The sequence below is a fragment of the Hippocampus guttulatus genome, chromosome 11, assembly GCF_054856545.1.
Source record: "Hippocampus guttulatus isolate MCC_2025c chromosome 11, RoL_Hgut_1.0, whole genome shotgun sequence".
In the NCBI taxonomy this organism is placed as follows: domain Eukaryota; kingdom Metazoa; phylum Chordata; class Actinopteri; order Syngnathiformes; family Syngnathidae; genus Hippocampus; species Hippocampus guttulatus.
Window position 1 is genome coordinate 11,697,473 of NC_141271.1, and position 14,653 is coordinate 11,712,125.

At 42.7% G+C, this 14,653-nt stretch overlaps 1 protein-coding gene across 1 annotated transcript; it reads left to right on the forward strand.

Moving 5' to 3' along the window:
* The first annotated feature begins 494 nt into the window (after positions 1-494).
* sona (SON DNA and RNA binding protein a) lies at positions 495-11,666 on the forward strand. Its single transcript, XM_086123757.1, has 10 exons — positions 495-656; positions 1,949-2,029; positions 2,147-2,351; positions 3,142-3,200; positions 3,313-6,423; positions 7,277-7,661; positions 8,563-9,095; positions 9,175-9,653; positions 9,727-9,811; positions 10,445-11,666. The coding sequence occupies exons 2-9, from the start codon at positions 2,002-2,004 to the stop codon at positions 9,799-9,801; spliced, it is 4,875 nt and encodes a 1,624-aa protein (XP_085979883.1). The 5' UTR covers positions 495-656; positions 1,949-2,001; the 3' UTR covers positions 9,802-9,811; positions 10,445-11,666.
* The last annotated feature ends 2,987 nt before the right edge of the window (positions 11,667-14,653 follow it).

Here is a 14,653-nt window from a genome sequence, read left to right on the forward strand (position 1 = left end):
GCTCTCCTAAGTAAGTACTAAATCACGTACTAGGGCTGTGGTCAGTAAGTTGGAGCGTTAAATTCTTTCTAGCACGTGTAACATTTTTTTTCTTTCAATTGCCGTCTCGTGAAAAAAAATCTCCCCGTACCTGCGTGGGGTTTCTCCGAGTACTCCGGTTTCCTCCCACATTCCAAAAACATGCATGGGAGGCTAATGAAGCACTCTAAATTGTCCCTTGATGTGAGTGTGAGCGTGGATGATTGGTCCTCTATGTGTGCCCTGCAATTGGCTGGAAACCAGTTCAGGGCGAGTCCTAGAATCCACTGGCAACCAGTTCAGGGTGTACCTCGCCTACTGGTATTGACTCCAGTACGCCCGCAACTCTTGTGAGGGTAAACTGATTAGAAAATGTATCGATAGATAGATAGATACATAGATACATAGATAGAATTTGATCCATCCATCGTCAGCACCGGGAGTTGCCCGGGCAACTGTGACGCTGGCACTCAACGCGCGCAGCACTGCATGCTGGGATACCTTCCTGTCATGGCGGAAGAGTTAGCTGGCTAACGTTGTCTGTGCGTGATTGTTCGGCTTCGCACGTTTCGGAAACTACGACCGCGACCCTTGAAAAAAAATCGACTCTCCGGCTAGTGCCTCACAACTTACACGGGGTAAATATGCGTCACAGAAAAATTGGCAAATGTGATGAAGTTACCAAGTTGCTTTGTTGAAACGAGCAGTCGCGACTAGCGAAAATGGACTTATCGCTTGGTTGTGAAACAACTACGAGCATGCTAGCCAAGGTAGCTGGATTAGCAAGACGAATAGGTTGTGAATGGCCGCTCAAGGCCGCAATCGTGTGGCATCTTGATTATTTTATTATCACTGCTGATGTATAAACATTGTAAGCAAATTAGTCGGTTATTTTTTTAAATGTTCTTTTAAATGTTTTATATGGCCTATAGCAGCGTGACCTCCGCTGATTTTTGAATGGATGTTCAAGCTAGCTTACAGCCACGCAGGCCCGCTTGCGATTAATAACTTGTAAACGGAGTTGTTTTTGCAAACTTTGTTTGAATTCTCGTTTTCTTCGTGAACTTTTCCAACATGTTAACACTCATCAACAAGAAGATGAGTGCAGATATGACTGGCCAATGTCACAATTTAAGCGTCAAAATAACACGTCGCGGTTGGCTGGCAGCGCGGCAACGTTAACTTGTCGCCATTCTTGTCACCGAAAGCCGATGGGTTTTTGTAATATAACAGATATTGAAAAAAGACGTTATCGTAAATTAAATAGCCAGATTTCTCGAAAGTGGTTGTGATCAAGAATCAATTTCCTAACTTCGAAGAGTTCTTACTGTTGCAAAAGAGTATAATTACAACGGATTTTTGAAGTATCTAGTTTTCACAAGTACATTTTCTCACTCTGTAGTTATGTAAAATCCAAGTGTAGAAGCACTGCTTCGTACATCAAGATTTTATTGAAGTTGCATTAATTTGCAGACTTGTGACTTTTAGGCAGTACACAATGTTAAAGACAACGGTTTTGTTTGCTATTCAAATTATTTTAACTGCTTAACTATCATCCAGCCATTGTCATGGTGATGATATATCTTATTTACACTCGTAATAGCACAGTTTCGCTACATTTAGGGTCAAGGTGGTCACACTGTCACAATTCTTTGGGATTTCTTGGGGTAAATCCCTTGGTGAACATTGTCATTTATGTACTTTGCAGTATAAATGTATGTCTGCGAAATTTGAATCAAAGCAGCAGATGTTGGAGCCAATTCATCTCTAGTCCATAATGCTCAAATTGCCTTGATTCAACGATTGTTTATTTGTAGAAGAATTTTATGGAGTCTGGTACCTGTAGTGAATTAACTTTTTATTTTGGTTCCTGGGCTGAAAATGTATGGAAAAGCCTCAGTGATAATATCATGATTCTTCCTCCGTGAAGGTACGCTTCTAACGTTAAGAGAACCCTTTACAACAGCATCTTCAACAGGGCAAATGGAGTGTGCAGTGGATGTTCCAGCCGGTGAGTAATGATGAGGGTACAAAAATTACCCCGCTAATTTTTTCTACACATTTGGTCACAAAACTACATTCTGTCAATATACTTTGCATAATTTGACATTCTGGGTGTCATGTTCAGGCGAGGATGAGACAACCGAAAAAGATGATGTGAATTGCACAGAAGGGACTGAAACACCTCATAAGCGAAACAAGAAGCATAAAAAGCACAAGAACAAGAAGAAGAAAAAGAAGAAGAGGGGTGAAAGGGAAAGCAGCTCGGAGTCTGGTGCTGAGTCTGAGGCGGAGACGGCTCTTCTGAAAACTGCACGGACTACAAGAGCCAGGTCAGAAAAAGTTGCTTTTACTGTTACACTTTGTGGACACATCGTTTGCTATGTTTCAATTAAATGCAGAGTGTGTCGTCCATTTACACATACAGCGGACGTGTAGTGATGGAATACTCTCTCGCACTGCATGCGTTGACCAACCGTCAATTGACTACTTAATCTTTTAAGCGGACCCATTATTGCCATAAATAGTCCGTTCATATTTTACTTGCCTGATTTTGACTTGAATGCGATGCTAAGGGTCGAACATGGCTAACACTCATGCTACAACGTCAAAGATGGGGACCTCCTTTCTTGTACACGATGTATCCATTCAGAGGTGCACATTAACATGTTATTGCAAGAGTTCTACTGAGTTGACTGGTCGTTTATTTGAATGATATTACGCCATGCTCTGGTTTACCTTGAGTATGCCGCACGTACGTGCACACCTCTTCGTCGTCGGTCTAGCTGCTGCTTCTTCGTTGGATTGGATGCTGGTTCTTTGTTGGTATAGCGGCTTCTTCTTTGTTGGTTTAACTGGTTCTTCTTCGTGATTGGAGCACAATGCTGCGATCGGAGGTTTGCTCTCTGATATATATCTTTTTCCTCCCCACCTCCCAACAAAAAAAATCTTACATGCTACCAACTATAATCTTGAGATGCAGTGCTCCAACATTATTGCTCCTGGTATCAAACGTTGAAATAAAATGGTACATTCTATATTATTAATTAGCTAACTAAATTAACAATTACTGTGTTGCTATTTGTGGGGAATATCTGAACCCATTTGCCCTTGTTTTTGCAGTGCAAGGCTGGCCGCAAAAGCAGGGGATCATGCTGGGCAGAAGGAAGAGACTAAAACAGGTAGGTCACTTGTGAGGAAGATTAATTTTTATTTTTGATTGATTTTTCTCTGATGCAAAATAAACAATATAAGAAAAATAGAATAAAAAAAGCTCATTAATTGTCTTGTCAGATTGTGTGGACAAGGAGGGAGATGCAAAATCTAAAAAACACAAAAGACATGCTGCTAAGAAGAAGAAAAAGAAGAAGAAGAAGGATGAAAAGAAATCCCAGTCTCGCTCCTCATCTGATAGCAGCTCTGGCTCAGGTTCTGAATCTGAAACGGAGGGGCGTGCAGGGATAGGTGATGGCAAATCTTCTCCAGCGGTAGCCCCTGGCCAGACTGAGCCAGTGACCCTCATGTCAACACAAAACAACAAAGAGGATGAGAAAGGTGTTCCCAGTCTGCTGAATCCTGAACCACTTGAAGAGAAGAAAGAGTGCATGTCTGAAATGGATGTTCCACAAAACGCAGAGAAGACCACAAACGATAGTCAAACCAATGGAACAGAGAAGGATATAAAATCTCCACTGCCTAGCCTGGATGAGGTAACACAGACAGGAACAGTTCAGATTAAGGAAGAAGCCAGTCTAGGAGATGGTACTTTGGGTCATGCCAATGAACTTCCTGACATTATTCCTAAACAGGAAGGTAATGCACCTAGAGATGAGCCAATACCGAAAGATGAATTCACTTCAATGCAGCAGCAGGCACCTGTAAAAGAGTCTGATTCACCCAGGCCAGCATCTCCCCTCCCTTTTATGGGCCCACATATTAAGCAGTCTGGGTCGAGACGGAGTCGATCACCATCACCAAGTACCCCGAAGCAGCAGAGTGAGGAACAAACAGTAGCGGCAGTGGCAGACCCACCTGAAAATCATTCAAGATCAGCTTCAAAGGACAAGCAATCTCCCACTCGCCTAAATAAGCGGCAGCTGTCGCGCTCAATTTCCCGCTCTCAGTCTCCTAAACCAAGGAAGAAGGCTGTCTCCCCACCCTCAAGATCTCCCAAAAGAGCTCGCCGTCGGTCATGGTCCACTTCTCGGTCGCGTACGCCCAAGAGGAGGTCATTCCGGTCTCCTCGCAGGTCCAAGACACCAAAACGCCGGAGAAGCTCATCTTTGTCTCCGAGGCGACGTCGAAGTCCCCCATCTACAAAAAGAAGATCCTCAAGATCGCCAAGACGTGGCGGGCGCAGGTCGCGCTCTTTATCCCGCTCTCCAAGGAGAAGCCGGAGATCAAAATCTCGCTCGCGGGGGCGCATGAGGCGCTCCCGGACACGCTCGCCCAGACGTGGTGGTGCAAGCGGTAGGCGGTCACGGTCTCGCTCTTTTGCCAGGGCCCGTCGTTCCAGATCCAGGCGTCCTTACCGGCGCTCCAGGTCACGTTCCTTGGCCAAACGTACCGGTGGCAGGCGCTCAAGGAGTCGATCTTTGTCGCGACATAGGAGGTCGCCACCTCCCAGAGCACGCCGCTCACGCTCCAGGTCTGCCCGTAGGCGCAGGCGGACTCGATCACGCTCCATCACAACCTACAAACGTCAGCGGCGCTCTAGATCAAGGAGTGGCCGCAGACGCACCAAATCCCGAACGCCCACTTCTCGCTGGCGCTCCAAATCCAGGTCTCCGGTTAGAAGGCGTTCTCGTTCCCCTGCCCGGAGAAAGCGGTCTCCGCCAAGGTCTAGCAAACGCTCAAAATCCCGCTCATTGCCTAGAAGGCGCAGATCAAAGTCACGCTCGCCATTGCTGAGCAGAAAGAAGTCCGAATCACCAAGGATCCGTGTCAGAAGGTCAAAGTCAAAATCTGTCTCTGTTGGCTTGGCCAAGTCCAGATCCCGGTCTGGGTCAAGTGATAGACCGTCTGATAGGTCCTCCCATGCCAGATCCGCCTCACCCCCTCTTGAGAAGGCGTTGTCTTCTCCCCAGGCGGTGCAAGCATCTCCAGAGAAGATGGCGTCTCCAGAGAAGATGGCATCTCCAGAGATGATGGCATCTCCAGAGAAGAGGGCATCTCCAGAGAAGATGGCGTCTCCAGAAAAGATGGCGTCTCCAGAAAAGATGGCGTCTCCAGAAAAGATGGCGTCCCCAGAAAAGATGGCGTCTCCAGAAAAGATGGCGTCTGCAGAAAGGTTGGCGTCCCCAGAAAAGATGGCGTCTCCAGAAAAGATGGCGTCTGCAGAAAGGTTGGCGTCTCCAGAAAAGATGGCGTCTCCAGAAAAGATGGCGTCTGCAGAAAACATGGCGTCTGCAGAAAAGATGGCGTCTGCAGAAAAGTTGGCGTCTCCAGAAAAGTTGGCGTCTCCAGAAAAGATGGCGTCTCCAGAAAAGATGGCGTCTCCAGAAAAGATGGCGTCTGCAGAAAAGATGGCGTCTGCAGAAAAGATGGCGTCTGCAGAAAAGGTGGCGTCTGCAGAAAAGATGGCGTCTCCAGAAAAGATGGCGTCTCCAGAAAAGATGGCGTCACCAGAAAAGATGGCGTCACCAGAAAAGATGGCGTCTGCAGAAAAATTGGCGTCTCCAGAAAAGATGGCGTCTGCAGAAAAGTTGGCGTCTGCAGAAAAGTTGGCGTCTGCAGAAAAGTTGGCGTCTGCAGGAAAGTTGGCGTCTCCAGGAAAGTTGGCGTCTCCAGGAAAGTTGGCGTCTCCAGGAAAGTTGGCGTCTCCAGAAAAGATGGCGTCTCCAGAAAAGATGGCGTCTGCAGAAAAGATGGCGTCTGCAGAAAAGATGGCGTCTGCAGAAAAGATGGTGTCTGCAGAAAGGTTGGCGTCTGCAGAAAGGTTGGCGTTTGCAGAAAAGATGGCGTTTGCAGAAAAGATGGCGTTTGCAGAAAAGATGGCGTTTGCAGAAAAGATGGCGTCTGCAGAAAGGTTGGCGTCTCCAGAAAAGATGGCGTCTCCAGAAAAGATGGCGTCTGCAGAAAACATGGCGTCTGCAGAAAAGTTGGCGTCTGCAGAAAAGATGGCGTCTGCAGAAAAGATGGCGTCTCCAGAAAAGTTGGCGTCTCCAGAAAAGTTGGCGTCTCCAGAAAAGATGGCGTCTCCAGAAAAGATGGCGTCTCCAGAAAAGATGGCGTCTCCAGAAAAGATGGCGTCTCCAGAAAAGATGGCGTCTGCAGAAAAGATGGCGTCTGCAGAAAAGATGGCGTCTGCAGAAAAGTTGGCGTCTCCAGAAAAGATGGCGTCTGCAGAGAAGATGGCATCCCCAGAAACGGTGGCTGCAGTAGCTGAAACCATTCCTACAGCAGGTGAGAGTAGTTTTGCCCCCGCCTCCACAATATTGTCATTATGTTTTGACATGTAATTTTTCCTTCATGGCCCTCCTGTCATTTATTTTTCAACAAACACAAGCAAGTTAGTCTCTGTTACAATATAAATGATCCTACCTATTATACATAAAGCTTTTGGTCCTATAGTATAGGCTTATGCTAAAATAAAGGCATATGAATCATGAATTAATATGGAAGATATGAAACGAAGCTCTTTGGTTGACGGCGCCGGAAGATGATTGAAGTGTGGGAGCGTTCTGCATTAAAATGAAACAAAATGAAGGTTGTACGCAGAAAGTCCCAAGTCCTCATTTCTGATTGAAATGCTGTGTGTTAACATTTAAAAGGCCCTCCGTTGTAAAAAAACTGACCAGTGTGGCTGAATTAAAGGAGTTGTGCAAGGAAGAGGGGGCTCAAATATCTCTACATAGATGTGGAAGACTCGCTCTCAGTTATAGAAAACGCTTGATTTTGGTTGTTGCTGCTGATAGTGGCCCAACCAGTTATTAGGTTTCAGGAGTGTTAATGCATTTTTCCACACAGAAAATAATAAAGCCTAATAATAAAATCCTTCATTTAAAATTTGCATTTTTCAAATATTTAAATTTATTTGATGATGGGCGATATTTAAGTGTATGACAAACTTGCAACCCCCCAGTATAACACCACTGTACGTATTTATCCAAATTGCAGCCTTTGCCGTTTGAAAATTGCCTTCTTCTATGTTGCGATTTCACATTGAATATGATTTAAAATTCAGCCTTACTTTACAGATTAATTTTTGTAAATGCCAACAATATATTGAGTTTGAATACATTGTCTACAATCACAGGTTGCTGGAAACCTGTGCCCTCACTGGTTGTTTCCAGTTCTCCAGCTGTTGCTCCAGTGGATGAAGAGCAGGAGCCGCCTCCAGCACCTGAAGCCATCCCCGAAGAAGAGGAAACCGAACCGAGGGAGGAGGCCAGCATATGCCCCGAACACGATGTTTCAGGGACTGTGTCTGGCTCTCAAGAACCTGTCGCTGCCCCAGAGGGATCTGAACGCTCCGAAGGCTTAGATGAAGAAATAGAAAGTTCCCCCCCGCCGGCGAACACGCAAGTAGAATCATTGAAAAGCCCTTCACATTCGGCATCTCCAGAAAGGCAGAGCAAAGAGTCTTCGCCTTCACCCACGGATCATAGGGAACCTTCCCGCTCAGCTTCACCCCGAAAGAGGTTTGTACTTTATGCATACAGGAACGCCAAGATTGGTTTGTGAATACAGTCAACCTCCAACTATTTGCAGCTCGAGCTTCCGTTTCTGAAATGCCACAGATTGGCACCGCAGCCCCGGATAGGAAAGTAGTAATTGTGACAAAGAAGTATGTTAAAAGTGATCAGGGTTGGGAGGGTTACTTTAAAAAGGCCAGAGGTAGCCTGCGCAACTGCAATTCATCAAAAGTACAAGTTCTGTGAGGCAGATGCACAAACTGCATGTGCGGCATGCTGCAGAGATCGATTGGATGGATCGCATACACACATGCATGTGTTCATAATTTTGATACGATGAATGAGATTTGACGTCAACTGCAGGGGGAAAAATATTTTCGATGGTTTTCTCAAATTTACCAGATCGTCTTGGCATGTAAATAGTCAAGCTGTGTGTGATGAGTGACGGGAATTAGTGAATTTATAATTGCGGGCGCGGTGTTAGCCTGCTCGCTTCTCCATGTTAAAAAGCGGGCCGGATTATTTTGACAGCTCACGTTTTTCTTAAATATGATTTAAAATGAATGAATAAAACCTCCCGTGAATACCATCTCAAACAGTCATCATCCATTCTCGTTGTGTCCGTTTTGAAATTGACCCCCGCCAAGACCACCCCGTCTCATTTACTTGCTCGCTAACAAAAACCTTTGCTGTATTGATATCAAAATTTGCTTTGCCGTAATGGTTTGAGCTATTAATATAGCCAATTATGAAAAATTGATCGCTGTTCTTTGCTCTTTGCCATAGAGTTCCCTCCACCCAAAACGGGGGTTTGCCGTATCGGTTGGCTAGTTGTATGACTCGAATCAAAGGTCTTAAGTGTGAACCAGATCGTCATTAATGTGATCCCGCTCATCATCCTCTTCAGGTCAAAGTCTCCAGTGAGGAAGAGAGAATCTGTCTCACCACCTGAAAAAAAGAAGCGGCGGTCAAAATCTCGGAGTCCTGGCAGGCGCAGAAAATCCAGCCCTTCTCGTTTTGCCACGCGGCGCAAGCGATCCCATTCCAAGTCTAGAACCAGGGCACGCCGATCCAAGTCCCGCTCTCCAGCCCGCAAGAGACGCTCCCGCTCTCGCTCGCCCAATGCCAGGGGGAGGAAAAGATCCAAGTCCACGGACAGGAACAAGCGCTCCCGGAGCCGATCCGCCGGCCGCAAGAAAAGGTCTAGGTCGGGAGACAGGGGTCGCAGGTCCAGGTCTCGTTCATCTGACCGAAGACGCAGGTCAAGATCCAGAGGTCGAGGGAAGCGTCCGGTGTTTCGCAGTCGCTCATTTGATAGAAGGGATAGATGGAAAAGGGAGCCTAGCCACTCCCCCGTTCTGATTCTCCGCAAGCAGCGCCGCTCAGGGTCGCGGACACGGCGCAGCGCCAGCAAGTCGCCTCCGAGGCTCACCGACTTAGGTAAAGCCTTTTGCAAGCTTAGATCACAGAGAAGTGAAAACACAGAACAGTGCTTATGTGATTTGTTTTATGTTTCCAGATAAGGACCAGTTACTGGAGATAGCCAAGGCCAACGCAGCTGCCATGTGTGCCAAAGCAGGCGTGCCCATCCCAGAGAGTCTGCGGCCGAAAGCCATCCTCCAGCTTCCCCTCCCGACGCCGTCTCCCGGCCCCCTCTCGCTCCCACTGCCGTTACCCCTCCCCATGGGCATGGGGATGCCAAATATGCCCAACATGGGTCCAATGGGGTTGCCCGGTATTCCAGGAATGCCCAGCATGTCCAACATCACCATGAGTGCCGCCATGGCAAGTATGACGGCGGCCACCATGACCGCCGCCTTGACCAACATGGGGGCCTTGGCGGCAATGCCTCCCCTTGCCCCTCTTCCCACCATCACAAACAAACCTCCCCCTTGTCTCGCGCCACCAACCCCGTCGCTGAACCTGGACCACATTGAAGAAGCGAAAAGGAAAGTCACGCAGCAAGCGAACATCCACACCATAAAGGAGCTGACAGAGGTAAAGGATGCTTGTTTTTAATGCAGGCTGCGTTTGAGCACTTGTAAACCGTTTTTTTTCTGTTTTTCTCTAGAAATGTAAGATGATTGCCAACAGTAAGGAGGAGATGGCTGTCGCTAAACCTCATGTCTCGGATGATGAATTCTAAACCCTTCAAGGTAAAGACGACAATCTTCTTTCGAGCAATTCATCCATTATCCGAGCCGTTTCTCCTCACGAGGGGTACTACAGATAAATTCCTCAATGTACTTTTTCCATAAGGGATAAGGTATTTGTCTGGATTTCCTTGAAAGATTATGCGAAAATTAACCCTCACTTGTAAAAATGAAAAAAATGACCCAACCAATCATGAACTATTTGACCAGAAATGCCTTTCTTCTTTAGACTAATAAAGTCATGTCGTGTGCCATCAGAAATAGTCACTATGCGATGGGACATGTTCTCATTTCACCAAATAGGGAGGAAAATTATTCATTCCCTACAAATTCTGTGTCTTTGATTAACTATCTATGCCAGTGACCTATGGTGACTGGCAGAACAACTAAATGCTCTTTCACGAGATGGCAGAAGGTATATAATTAAAAACCCGTGTACCCATTTTTGGTAGCATTTGTTTTGTGAGGTTCTAACATCAAATGTGTGCCCAGTAATTTGTGAATAAATAATACAAAATACAGATGCCATATTTGGGAAATATTCGTGCAGCTGTTTCACGCTTTATTTTCATCTCACTCATTTATTGCATCGAACTATCAGAATTGTTATTGAATGTAATGTTTCTTTCTCTGCAGGCGCTCACTGACTAGAAGTTAGACAAATTATGTGAAGATACATTTTTTTTCACCTCCCCTCCTAAGACCCGCACAGGAAAATCTAACAAAAAAAAAAAAAAGATTTTTTTCAGCACAATATGCCCACTGTAGTTCCAGTTGGAAGTCACGTGGTGTAGCTGAGCCTCACAAAAAAGAGAGCATCCGAGTTGCTTACAACTCTTCCCCACGTTGCTTCCGTTGCCGTGGCTGGGTCATATACCACTCAAGAAACTGGACACGTTGACTTCTCGTGTGCATGATTGTAAAACTATAGTGCGAATGTGAGTGTGTGTGTGTGTATATATATATCGTGATTTTCACCAACACCATCCCCTCAGTGTTGCTGCTTCTCAAGCAGTCACTGTTGTAAAGACTGAAACGAAACTTACTAGTGGCGCCTTTTTTTTTTGTTTTGTTTCGTTTTTGTAAACGCCTAGTTCGTCTCAATTGGTTTTACTTAAGATTTCTTAAAGGACCGTGTATAGTGGACACTGCTTCCTTGTTCTGCTGTATTCCCTAGTTTTTGCGTTTGTTTTTTTAAAAACATTGTTTCAGTTGATTTTCATGGGTGATTTGTTGACACGAGCTTGGGTAATGCTCAGTTGCAAAAATTGTGGGATAACCGAGAGAAGCAGATTAGACGGAGCAACGTCTCCCTGTCACCAAACACATCAAAATTCAATTAGTTCCGCCCCGGTTGTGACTCTTATTTCTTTAAAAGTGGCAGCTAAATTTAACTCGGAGATGCACGCACAGAGGAAATAATTCATTTTACAAACTGTAGGACTACTTATTTGGAGTGATAGTGGATTTGAAAAGCTTGACATCGCTCGCTGTGATTCCAACAGTGGATCAGATTCAGACAATCACTTCTTGTTTTTTGGCTGACCTATTAATGTCGTTCATAACCATAAAACTTATATTCATGTCAGTTCACGACAGCGAAAATGAATAAGCTGCCATGACCAAGGCTGTCTTAGAGGCGGAACATAACTCAAAGATGTTCTTTTTCGATTGTATCTGCTTCTCGATCAGCGCATGAAGTTCCTTGAGGTGATCCTTATCGCTATTTTAACGACAGGAGAAAAAAGAGGAATCTGCATTTTAGGGTTTTTTTTTTCCAGGGGGGTCATTTGAATAAGACATTGCTTGCTCTGTATATAAATGTGATAATGATTATTAAAAACCTCATTGATCTGTACATATTTTTGTCCTTGTGTGTTATGTTCTGAGCATATGACTGCACATTTACAATTGTTTTTTTTCATCTCACATGAAGCATTTTTTTAATGTGTATATTATAGTAAAACAATTAACCACAACCAGAATATAATAACCTAAAAAAAGTGCTGTTTGAATTCGTGGGACAATCAAGATAAGCGAAAACAAAAATGAAGCTTTTCAGATCATTCTTTTGTTTTTGTTGAATATTAAAAAAAGAAATAGTCTCACTTTAATTATTGCGACTACATTAAATATATTTATTTTCATCTCCCAAAAATCACGCTCACTTAAACTGTAAGGCCTTTTAAATAATTTGTCCCTAATATGCTATATTGTGATCTTAGTGTGACATTTGAATGATCACATTTTTCTTCCATTATCCTCAGACGTGAGCCTGTAATCTCACCACTTCCTCATACTGCCATCTTGTGGTCAAATTGAATAATCGCAGGATGGTATTGAGGCGAGAAAGTTCTGAACTCTGCTGTAATGGGTTAAATTGACTCATTTTCGTTTATATTTTAAAATGAATGAGATATATCGAAAGATATATAGAGATTGTTTTTGTCGAAACAATTAAAAACAATTTATAAGATAAGCAAACCTTTATTTGTCTCACAATGGAGAAATTCCCAATTTACAGCAGCCGAAATTATGAAAGGGAGGAGTAGAAGAACAAAAAGTATATCAGTAAATACAAATTATAGAATATAAATACAAGCATATTCAGAAGGGGTGAGTGGAGTTTATAGAAGAGCTGTTTTCCTTTATCCTTCATTACTGTGGCTATTTCCAATAAATTATTTTGTTACTAATGAATGAATGCACCCGGCAGAATTTAAAAAATGAGTGATAGTCTATGTAAGTGCATGCTTTTGAACGGGATCATTTGATGGTGTGTGAAAGTGTAAGAAAGTGGGCAGTGGGCGTATCATGTGCAAGTTAAAAAATGCTAGAATGATGTACGTTGACCACTGTGTTATTTAGAATGTCTTATTAACACAAAGGCCCTTTCCACTACTGTGGCAAACCAGCTGGTAAAAAGTCAAACCATTTGTTTGTTTTGTTTGTTTATTGAACATAAAACATATATACAGTAATAATTTGACAGAAAATAAGGTAGATAAAAAAAGAAAGAAATCAATCTTCATACAACACAGTTATGTTCAAGGGAGTAGGAAGAAGTAAAAAACTTATCTAGTCCTACCCCGTTATGTGATTGTATCTAATAAATCATTTTTATATCAATCAGAAAAGAAAAAAGTAAGAAGAAAGAAGTCTCCATTAAGGCTCATACTTTACCCTTAACCGTGATATTTTTACAACTTTTGGTTTGTATCGGGATTATATACTTCCACACCCTGACACTCTTGTGTCAATTTTCTCTTGTATTCATAATGGATATTTATATACCTTTCTCTATTTATCAACTTAGTTCTGATTTATCATTATATTTAATGTTTTGAATTTATCATTTTAACTCTGATTGATGTAGGTTGTTTGTACTATTTTTTTGAATTTGTTTTTGAACTCAGCAAGCGATTTACTCATTTTCAGGTCCGTTTCGAGATTATTCCACAGATTAACACCTTTGATAGATACACTTCTTTGCTTGATGTTTGTTCTTGTTTTGAGTTTTTTGAATAAGTTGGTACCTCTTAAATCATAGCTGCTTTCTCGAATTTCGAAAAACTTCTGAATGTTTTGGCAGAGCAGGTTATTGTGTGCTTTGTACATTAATTGGGCGATTTTAAAGTCAACCAGGTCATAAAATTTCATCGTATTTAATTTGATAAATAGTGGTTTTGTGGGTTCCGTATATTTTGATCTATTAATAATTCGAATTGCTTTTTTTTGTAGGTTGAGAATAGGGAGTGTGTTTGTTTTGCAGGCATTTCCCCATATTTCCACACAGTAGGTCATATATAGGGAACTAATAGGGAAAACAAAAAAGGAGGGGGGGTTGCAATATATGTAGACAAAGCACTTAAATGCAGTAAAATCGAGAGATTGACAAACACAATAGAAAACCTAATGGAATGTCTAACCATTGAAATACATAATAAAAAGGCATCAAATATCATCATAAGTTGCATCTATAGGACACCAGGATCATGTATTGACACATTCAATAAAAAACTAACAGATATGCTCAGTTACAACAACGATAAGAAAACACGAATAATATGTGGTGACTTTAACATTGACTTATTAAACCCAAATGGACACAAAAAAACAACCGACTTCATAAATACTATGTACAGCAACAGCTTTTTCCCAGTAATCCTGAAACCTAGCAGAATAACAGTTGACACGGCCACATTAATAGATAACATATTTATAAATAAGATTGACCATAAAATGGAAAGTGGACTTCTCATTAATGACATAAGTGACCACCTACCTGTTTTTGCAGTTTTTCATAATTATTTTGATAGAAAAGCTAAGTCAACAACTCACATAACAGAAATAAGACTAAGAACCCAACGCTCCACCGACGCCTTTAAGCAAGACCTAGAAAAACAAAACTGGACCGAGGTCTACTCAAACGAAGACCCAAATACAGCGTTTGAAGTATTTCAGTCTACCATAATCTCTTTATATGATAAACATTTTCCATTAACTAAAGTCTCCAAAAAGTATAAAGACCCAAGTAAGCCATGGATAACGAAAGGCATAGAAAACGCATGTAAAAAGAAAAACTATTTATATAAATTGTTTTTAAAATTGAGAACTGAAGAAGCAGAAAAAAAATATAAGACCTATAAAAATAAACTAGTAAATATTATAAGAACCAGTAAAAGAGATCATTATCATGCACTATTAGAGCAGAATAAAAGTAACACACAAGAAATATGGAAGATACTTAACCAAGTAATCAGAAATAGTCCTAAAAAAATGTATTATCCAGAGTATTTTATCAAAGGCAAAAATACTATTTTGGAAAAAACTGCAGAAATAGCA